This window comes from Theropithecus gelada, chromosome 3, assembly GCF_003255815.1.
Source record: "Theropithecus gelada isolate Dixy chromosome 3, Tgel_1.0, whole genome shotgun sequence".
NCBI classification, from domain to species: Eukaryota; Metazoa; Chordata; class Mammalia; order Primates; family Cercopithecidae; genus Theropithecus; species Theropithecus gelada.
This window is the reverse complement of record NC_037670.1, coordinates 167,025,810-167,036,428: the sequence shown is the minus strand read 5'-3', so window position 1 is coordinate 167,036,428 and position 10,619 is coordinate 167,025,810. Positions and strand designations below refer to the sequence as shown.

The 10,619-nt window shown below is 45.9% G+C and overlaps 1 protein-coding gene and 1 gene segment (V, D, J or C); both read right to left on the bottom strand.

Moving 5' to 3' along the window:
• Positions 1-2,580: 2,580 nt before the first annotated feature.
• LOC112621718 lies at positions 2,581-3,664 on the bottom strand. The gene is made up of 3 exons (XM_025381097.1): positions 3,504-3,664; positions 3,205-3,368; positions 2,581-3,062 (listed from the first exon to the last, which is right to left on the bottom strand). The coding sequence occupies exons 1-3, from the start codon at positions 3,662-3,664 to the stop codon at positions 2,581-2,583; spliced, it is 807 nt and encodes a 268-aa protein (XP_025236882.1).
• A 2,652-nt stretch (positions 3,665-6,316) lies between these two features.
• LOC112621717 lies at positions 6,317-6,896 on the bottom strand. The segment is given in 2 exon segments: positions 6,317-6,645; positions 6,770-6,896. Coding segments are annotated over 2 exon segments (378 nt in total).
• Between the last annotated feature and the right edge of the window lie 3,723 nt (positions 6,897-10,619).

The window sequence follows — 10,619 nt, the reverse complement described above, 5'->3', positions numbered from 1 at the left end:
CTCAGCCTAAAGTAAAAGCAGAGTCATTCCTGACTGTTGTGGAGCTGCTTAGTTTCCAAAGCAAAAAAGTCCTTGTTTCAGGGTCTGTTGGTGACACAGAAGAATAGCGGGGCTGTACGTGGTTCACAACCTAGAGTTGCTGCTTGGCCATCTCTGTTCCCAATGACTCCAGCATCTGAATATTCCATGTGAGGAAAGATAATTTGTAAATAATGAACTGGTTCAGGGATACCTTTAGGGACATTCAAGATGGTTATCATGTTCTAGATTCACATGCTTGTAGGAAAAACAGAGCTACAGAGCAAGAGAATTTGGGAGTTGAATAGAAATAGGAAAAATTGAGGAGCGCTTAGATGATGGCTTCTAAGAACAAGAGTAGAGGGGAGATAAATTCTGAGCCCTTTTGTCCCCATAAGACATGGCATAAGAGGGACATCAGAAAATACTCCAGTGATATGCTGCTAAACTGGGTGTCTGTGAAGGTGGGGGCATGGCTGGTAGCATTTCCTAATTTCTGTTGTACCAGCATCCCCACCATGGCAGATTTCAAGCAGCCAACATGGCTTCTCTGAATGGGGAGCTGGGAAGAGTACGCCTATTTACTGCTTCTAAGTCATACAAGTTGCCTCCAGCACATCCCTAGACTCAAGAGCAAGGCTTTCAAAGTTCTTCAAAGCTTCCTACTCAACACACTGAAAATGAGGCCACAGCAACTATAGCACACCTCCTTATTTTCATGATAGGATCAGAGTGTGAGATCCTGGGTCTTGGAAGGGACAAAGGGACGTTTGTGCAGAAAAGGGATTTCTGAGTCCTCTGAAGCTGCTGAGACCACAGAGCAAAGAGCTATGCTGGTTGGTTGGGGAGCCACTAGCCTTTGACTTGAAGTAATTGCAATGAAATGTTTCTCCTGCTTAACTTAACAGAATGATTTCATTAGAACAGAAACCCTATTCCTTCCTATTTGTTCGTTAGTAACGTCTGCCCTTTGCTCCTTTTGCATGTTCATTCTCAGTATAAATTGGAAACCCTGCTCACTTTTCTTACATGTTCTTGCAGCACCGTTTACAACTGTGGACTGTGTTCTCTTCAGCCTTAGTGTCAGAGCTTGTCTACTGTTAGGACCAGGTGTCTCAGGAGTCACATGGAGGAAAGTGACAACAGTTAGAGAAGAGGTCTAGGGAGACAAGGAATTCCCATCTGTTCCCTTGCCTTACTCAGTCCCAGGAGACACAGTGCACCCGAGCAAGGAGTGATTTGATGAGGACACAAGAAAAAGTGGGTCCAGAGCAACTCCCCGCCATCATTCTCTGAGGAAAGAAATTTGGTGTCTGTACCACCACAATTTCTGATCAGTGAGTTTGGAAGGACTATGATGCCCCTCTTTTTTTTTTTTTGAGACAGAGTCTCCCTCTGTCACCCAGGCTGGAGTGCAGTGGCGTGATCTCAGCTCACTGCAAGCTCTGCCTCCCAGATTCACGCCATTCTCCTTCCTCAGTCTCTCAAGTAGCTGGGACTACAGGCACCTGCCACCACGCCCAACTAATTTTTGTATTTTTAATAGAGACAGGGTTTCACCGTGTTAGCCAGGTTGGTCTCAATCTCCTGACCTCGTGATCTGCCCGCCTTGGCCTCCCAAAGTGCTGGGATTACAGGCCAACGCGCCCGGCTGATGCCCCTCTTAGCTATGAAAAATTCAGGGCACCTCTGTCATGGCTGTGTGTGAGACACTGAGTCCCAGACTTGGAGAAGTGGCCTGTTGCCAAGAACTCTCAGAAACCCATAATCCATAATCACATCAGCTCTGACCAGTGCGTTTGATTTCATAGATACAAACTGCAGCATCACCCATAGAGAGATGGAAGATTCTATTGCAATATAATCATTGTACTTCTATTTATAACAAGTACTGTATAACACTATATATTATGAAAAATAAAAGGGAATAGTTTCAATATTAAAAATAAAACACTTCTTGAGTTAAAGTCCTCAGGAAAATTATTTCAAATCAAATGAGTTGGACAACAACGAAAACACTCAAGAGTCTAAAAATCAGATTTCCTGAGGGAATCAAGGTGAACTGGCAGCAGTGGTGAATGCATGCCTGTGTGTATCAGAACAGCAGCAATGGCAAATGGAAACAAAATAAAGGGTACATGTGGCTTAAAGTAGGCAGAAAAAATGAAGTCTTATTGTTATCATGATTGTATTTATCACGTAAGGACCACAAAAGTTGCAAAGACCTTTACTTCAAACAGGAAGAGAGGTTTGATATTTTGTTGTAGAAAACTTCCAAGGTGACAGGGATAGAAGAGGCTTCAAAAGAAAGAGGCTACATCTTCGTGGGGATGTAGCCTCAGACCTTCCAGATGCCCCAACATATGCAGAAGAGGCATGTTTCCTGCCCTTGACAACCTCATGGATGTGGGCAACACAGCAGCCTCCAAGACCTATAGAAGATGCATGTCTGCCCTGAAGGCCGAGGCTAAGACACCCACTCCTTGCTTGGAGAAGTGAGTTGGCTGCGAGGACTCCTAGAGCACAGTGGGCCCTGATTGTTTTCACCACCTACATTTGCAGTCACTGTGTTTCAGAAATGAATCTGTGGTCTCTTTCTACCCAAAGGACAGCCAAAGTCCAAATCCACCTCTTTCCCATGAAAAGTGAGGAGCAAAGAGAGGCCTCTGTCAAGAGTCTCTGGGAACTGCAGGAGAGCGAAGGATGAGGTTTGTGAACAGGAAGGAGGTGACTGTGCCACGCTGTGGCTAAGCTGCTGGCACAGAGATACACGGCCGAGTCCTGCTGCTCTGTTCGCTGGATCGTCAGAGTGGAGACAGATCCATCAGGCCTCTCTGCGGAGAACCGATCATTGGGCAGCCCTGATTTGTCTGGTTGAGCTTGATAATTGAAGTAAGTCAGAAACTCTGGGCCCTGCCCCAGGGCCTGTTGGTACCAATAGAGGGCTTCATGACCCGAAATTGGATCACACCTCAGAGCTACATCCTGTCCCTTCTTTATTACTTTGTACCTAGGAGACTGGGAGACTCCAGCACCTGTGTGATCTGTGGAAATAGAATCTGGCAACAGAATAAGGAAAACATTTGTAGTCATCACTCACACACAGACACACACACGCACACACGCACACACACACACCTACATACAGAAAAAAAAATGAAACTACTTTGTGTTCTGAGGACTCACCTGTCCCTAGGAAACCCAGGACCACCCAGCAGAGGAGCCTGGTGCCCATGGCAGGGTCAGGCCAGGACGGGGGCGTTACCAGATCAGTATCACTGTGAGCAGGAGCAGAGGATGACGGATGTCCTTGTCCCCACAGGGCAGTTCCCACAGTTACATCACTTCCTCTCTCAATCCCCAGGAACTCAGGGTCACAGCATTTATACTAGAACACACCTGGGTGACACTTTAAATATTTATAACCTCCGTTTTAACAATATCAATGTATGGCTCATCGTTTTGGGCTCCAGAGCTGTCTGTACCCGGAGGCCTCACACTGCATCTCTGATTTCATCTTCTCATCCCACAGCCGCTCCTCTGTCTGCTGGGCATGTCCTGTAGGATGCACCAACACTGCCCCTAACATAGGGCACAAAGAGGTGAGCTCATTGTCTTTCCTGCAAAACAGGATCCCCTCTGCCATCCCCATTCATGCCCCAGACTCCTCCATTCCCCCAGTCACTGGTGCCCAATGGGACTGTCACATCACATGGGTTCCCTCATGAACTGCCCTCATGCCTTTCTTCTGGGATCACTTCCCACCTTTGTTAACTGTAACTCAGAAAAAATACCCATAGAAAATCATCTCAAGCATAGAGTGACTTACTAATGCTCATCTATTCCATGCCCTGGACTGGGTAACTGGGAACTTCCATATGAAAAACACCAGGACCTAAAAAGTTCTAGCATCTAAGATTTGTTTTACCACTGTCCAATTTAAGACACTGATGGAAGAAAACTACTCAGTTTACTGTTTAGGTCCAATTTATACAAATGAAATTAACATTCTTTACTCTGAAATCATATGTTCTCCTTTGAGTAAGTTAAAAGGTCACACAAATCATGAATTAAACCTACCAGGCTAGACTGGGCCAAGAGAAGATAGAGCTTTTTTCTGGAAAGTCTGTTTCTGGGGTTAGTCAATGTGGTGCTGGAAGGAGGCTGGCATGCGAAGTATTTTTGCTTGTTGGAAGATGCTGGGATGTGTGATATCCTGGGTACTCAGCTGATCTGGGAGGAAGGGTGGTTAGGCGTGTAATACGAGGGACCAATTGTTGTCAGCAGGATTGTCCTGGGAAATTGTCTTTCAACCATCTGAGACATATTTTGAGCTCTTTGGCCCTCTCTGCTCTGTCCTGTTTGGGGGCCAGGTCTCTACATGGAGAGAAGGCATCTCTACCACACAGTATTCTTGCCATCTTCACAGAAATGCAGGGCAATTTCTGCAGATCTGAGGATTTCACTTCGGGTTTGCCATCAAATCATTGAGCTGATCAGTTACAAATTCATGAAGCACATTTCTCATACTGCAGAGCTCAAAGAGAGACCAGAGTGCTTGCTTTGGTTATAAAAGAACTGGATCCAGGAAGGCAGCAAGACATGAGATTCCCTCCCACTCCACAGGTCGCTACACCTCCGAAGAGGTGAGCTTCCCTCCCTCTCCACAGGTCGCTACACTCTGAGCAGGAGTCTGATGTCCCAGCAACACCAGCAGGACGGAAGCTCAGGAAGGAAACAGAAGCAGGAGGCAGAGCCCTGCCTCTGGGTGGAGTGAGATTTCAGGCACAGGATTAAAAGAAAAGTTAGTAGCCAGTGTCTGTAATATCTACATACAAATTGTGTCCACATTCACCTGAGCAGCACAGGTGTCCCCCAGAGAGGAGTCCACGGACCATGGAAGGTTGAGACAGTCGTTGATCTGGTGCCTAATCTGGGAGAATCCCTCCTGTGCTGGATTGTATTAAGTCAACTTTGCAAAGGTAAGAGTCTGACTTTCCCACAATGCCATTTCTCTTATCATTCTGGGTTAGAGATGGTCAAAGATAAATGTGGTAAAATTTAGAAGATGGATATAAAACAGTCACTATAACAATCGGCAGGTCATTGTGGTCAGACAGTGAGAGTTAGTGACCATCAGATACAGAGGCATCCAACAGACCTTGGAAGTCCTGTTCCTTCTGCACTCTGTGTCCAGTTCATCTGGCCAACAGCAGCCAGGCTGCCCCCGGTATTTGGCAGTGCACCTGCAGGGGTGGCCCCCACACAGAGGGAACAGCTTCCCCAGAAGCAGGTTTCCTTGGCCTTTTCCTGTTCTCCCAGCTCAAGATCCCACTGCATGGCCTGGCATGCTCTGATCCTCTCATGTCTCTGCCACTCCAGCCTGTCCTGCCCAGACCTCCAGAAGCCCTGGCTACTGACTGGCTCCTTCACCTTCTGACTTCTCTCCTCAAGACCTTGTCTTCCTCAGCAAACCCCACATATGCATAAAGTCTAATTCTGATCATAAATCTGTTACACTCTCAAACTTGTAGTACCCCTGTTTTATTGATGCAAACATAATGGAGATTTTCTTACCAGATGTGGTTTCAAGGAACAACCTTTAAGGATGGAATTATAGAGGTAGATCTCTGATCTGTCTTAATTTGTTGTGGGGGAAGACCCTGAAGGAGAGCACAGAGACCTGGAGGAGGTCAGGTGCTGCAGCCACAAGAGGAAGCCTTGAGCCAGGTGTGGACGCCATGATAGTGATTCCCCATCAATTTCCAAGACTGACCTGAGCCCAGCAATCAAAGGGGTGGGCTTTCTTATACTTAATGCTAGATCTCTGCCAGGTTACAGTAGATGTAGTGTGTTCCTACTATTGGTTCATCCACCCACTCATCACCCACTCAGCCTGTCATTCACTCATCCATTCTCTGTGAAATGGGTCTCCCCACATGCCAGGCACCNACTCAATGTCCCTGAGCCTCCCATCTGTAAAGGAAGAATAAGAATGTTTGATGTGCAGGACTGTTGAAAAGCTTTAAGCTACATAACAAATACAAAGAATCAAGCACACATCTAGGGCTCAGCAGTCACTCTTGTTCTGAAGTTACCCAGGAAGTGACAAGCTGCAAGAGGATGCAGCAGAGAAGCGGGCGCACTCAGGGTACAGGAAACCTGGACGCTGTTGGTTGGGAGAGCTCTGCACTCAGTAGGACAGTAGACATGCCTTCCAAACAACTAAAAGCTTCCCTTGAAGGAGTGAAAGCTGGGTGCGGCCTGTAGCTCTCAAATCAAAGCTAAGGCAGGAAGTTTACATACAGAATGTCAGTGACTCTGCAGGCTGTGCCAAGCTGCTGGCACAGAGATACAGGGCCGAGTCCCCCAGCAACAAGGCGCTCACATTCAGCTCAGAGCTATAGTTAGGGAACTGGCGACCTGAGAATCGATCAGGGAAGTTGCCTCTTCCTCTCTCTTCCTTCTGATAATACTCAAAGATAAACTGGGGCCCCTGACCCAGGGCCTGTTGGTACCAGTACACACTGCTGTGCCCAGATATAGGAGAGCATCTCAGAATCACATGCTGTCCTCTTGTTTTAATCAGGTGTGTGGGACTTTGGGTGACTCCAGGCTCCACTGGGCCTGTCGGAAAAGCAGATGGAGGATGAGCTCAGGCGACAGCCTGGAGGTCCTCCCCAAGTTAAAGTGGAGGATATAGGGATGGGAAAGCTGAGAATGGGGCTGCTGTCCAGTGCACAGGACTCACCTGCTCCCAGGAGACAAAGCAGCGCCCAGCAAAGGATCCCGGGGCCCATGGCACAGTGGGGCAGGCAGCACTGCACCTGACGCAGGGCTTGGTCCTCCTGGGGAAGAGCTGAGTGAGTTCTGGGCCTTAATTTTCCTGATGGGAGGGGTATCCTGTGATGTCACTGTCCTGTGTCCTCCCCATGCAGGCTTCCTTAGTTCTAGTGCTACACAGACCCTGGACTCTACCTGTCCTACAGAGCTGGAGGGATGGGTGAAGGCAGAAGCTCCTGTGGTGACACAGTTGCTCCTCTGTCTACCCTGCCCAAGCTCACAGGCTGCCCCATCACCCTCTCACCCTCCTCCCACCTAGTGCTGCGGTGCTCCATGCTGGAGCTCACACACCTGCCCATTAGCGAAGGGTGAGGAGCCTGTGATTAAACCTCAGGTTCCAGCTCTTCCTGGCTGTCCTTACATCATCTCTCTGATGCTAGATTCACACCAATGTTTCTAACTATATTTTCTTGTCCCAGGCAACATTGCCAGCCCCTTTCCTGAGTGGCCAGCGGTGCAGAGTCCCCAAGATTTAGTCCATCTGATCAGATGCAAAGCAGACCTGGGTTGTCTGTAAATTATTGAGAGTACAGATTCCCCAGAAATTATTCTAGGGCCTCATCAGCTCACAGCACAGACCTAACCAGCTTGGGACTCAGCACCCTCAAGGCCATCCTATATGTAGTGCTCTGGACAGTTTATGTTATTACCTCCAGATCCACCCTGCCTTCAGAAGCTGACCCCAGTGTATCCTGTTAACTGGCTCCTCTTTTCTCTAACTCCAGAGTGAGTTCGGCTTATGGGAGACAGGACAGCAGAGGGAGGTAGGGTCACCATCTGTGCTGCTTTGCAAAATCTATTTCCTTGGCTCCTTTCTAGCTGGGTTAAAATTCCTGGTGCCTGAAAGTAGTCACACAGTAGCCTGAATGCTTAGCCGTTTAGATATTTCTTTCAGCAGATATCCTAGCTAATGGCTTATAATTATTTTATTCCATAAAGTCCTAGAACAGGACACAATTTTGCCAAGGTTTTTGCTACTTACAACAAGGATAACATTTACTTCAATTTCTGATACCGTGTTCCTCATTTCCCCCTGAGCCTTCACCAGAATTGCCCTTAATGCTCTGCTTCAGCAATCAAGTCTTTTGCTAGTCTGCTTCTCCAAATTCTTCCAACTTCTATCCATTACCCATTTGCCATTAACCAAAGCTGCTTCTACAATTTCAGGTACTTGTTATAGCAACAGCATCACTCTCAGCACCATGTTTTCTTTCAATCTCTTTCCTACTGCTATAGAGAAATACCACAGACTGGGTAATTTATAAGGACAAGAGATTTATTTGGCTTATAGATCTGGAGACTGGGAAGTCCAAGATCAAAGGGTCATAACTGATGAGGGCCTCTTGCTATTATCCAAGGCAGAAGGAAGGCGAAGCAAGCACCGAAGTCAGAGAAAATGACTGAATTCATCCTTTTTATCAGAAGACCATTCCCAAGACCACGAATTCGCTCCCACAATAAGGGCATTGATCTCTTTCTGAGGGCAGATCCCTCATGACCTTGTCATAACTGTCCCACCTCCCAATACCATTACATTGACAAATTTCAACATGAGCTTTTGTGGGGACAGGCAGGCACTGCACACACATCTACACTGTGAGTCAGTATTTCTACTCTTAATCTACACCTAAAAGAAAATTTTAAAAAAAGAACGCATATATCCATAAGAAAGAATTCCACAAGAATATTCACAACAACTTTATTCCTAATAGTTGAAGACGGGAGTAACGTGCATCTCCATCAACAGGAGCGTGGATCAACAAGTTGTTGTATTTTTATGCCATGGAATATTAGTCATAAGAAAAAATGACCTACTGATACAACAATATGAATACACTTCAGAAATACTAACTTTGGAGGAAAATAACTCAATAAAAATGTTATATGATTCCTTTTATATGGAGTTTAGGAATAGACCAAGCTAGTCAATGGTGATAAAAATAAGAAATGTTTTGGCCAGGTGCTGTGGCTCATGCCTGTAATCCCAGAACTTTGGGAGGCTGAGGCAGGTAGATCATGAGGTCTGGAGATTGAGACCATCCTGGCTAACACGGTGAAACCCCGTCTCTACTAAAAATACAAAAATTAGCTGGGCGTGGTGGCGGACACCTGTAGTCCCAGCTACTCTGGAGGCTGAGGCAGGAGAATGGCGTGAACCTGGGAGGCAGAGCTTGCAGTGAGCTGAGATCACACCACTGCACTCCAGCCTGGGTGACAGACTGAGATTCTGTCTCTAAATAAATAAATAAATAAATAAATAAATAAATAAATAAGGTAAGTTTTTATCTCTGGGAGAGAAATCGATTGGAAAGGAGCATGACCTCCCTTTCTTGCATGACAGAATTTATTTTATAATCATTTCAGTTGCTGTGCACTGGCATATGCTTTTGTCAAAATGTACCGGGATGTCCTTGTATTAATATTTCTGTTTTACTCTCTACTAATTATACCTTAAATAAAATTATTACTAAAAAGTAAACAGCTAAATTGCATAAAATATGGGAGTCATTTACAAATGTACGCTTGTATTCTGTACAGCCCAATTTAAAAATGAATCACACAAAAACAAGAAAAGACAGGAACACACATACCTGTGTAAATTATGGAGAATATGAGAAGTGCTTGTTGACTGAAGTGGCAACACTGAAATTTGGCATCAAAATAAGCTCAACTGATGCGTGGGCTGAAAAACAACTGGGGATCAATATCAAGGAAAGTTATAGACAAACAAAAGCGTTTTACAATATTTTTATATGCTGTTGAAATCATTCTGAGAACCATGAGCTCCTATACATTTCATAACTTGGGAAACTGGGCATCCATCACTCTCACAACTGAAACTTTCCTTTCATTTTGGCTTTCAATAGATGGGCCAGTTGGTGAATTGATTTTCTTTTTGCCAAGCAAGAGGCCTGTTCCCCACTTTGTGAGTGGGGTCCTGGGTGACCCGGGCCTCCGCCTTTGACAGCCTCACAGAGGGGAGTTGGGCACAGCACAGACATGTGGGGATCCCTGCACGTGGGGTTTGCACTCCCTGTAAAGTCCAGCTATGGACCTCACAGTCCCGCAGTTAATGGATCCCAACTAAAGAAACCTTGCCTCTAGGTGTCCGCTTTACCTGTTAGTGCCAAGGAGGGATACAGGCTGGAGAAAAATAAAATGTTTGCTCAGTATTATTCTGTACTATATTACAAGAAAATCAGTTGAGGAGTTCATGGATTTTCATCCAAGCCAAAGTCAAGATAATAGCTGAATTCCTTCCTTAATCTACACTGAGAGGACTCAAACACTGTTCTATGCCCACAAATACTTACTAGAGACTTAATTTATAGTCTCTTTGCGATAATTTTACTAGTAGATTATCTTCACGTCTAACAGCACGGTTTGGTGCATCTACTAACGGTTTGGTGCATCTACTAACATTGCCTTTCAGTAGTTTATTTACTTAGGTGTTTTAGAACTTGTTCTCAATATTTTTTTTTCTGCAGAGAACACGTGCCTGGTGTCCAATGGAATCTCAGCCAAGGTGATGTTATCAGTATGACTTATAAACTCGCAGAATCCCAGATCACTCAAGCAGGTTAAAGCTGTTGCCTGGCCAGACCTGCAGGGACGATAAGGTGCAGCAGAGACGCACTGGGCTCAGGGCATAGCCCACCCTCGCTTTTCCCTATTCTGCTGAGGCAGTTGCTCCTCTGCACCTGCATCAAGGCTACCAGGCCAAAATTCCTCAACTGTAGATCTCATTAAAGATTAGA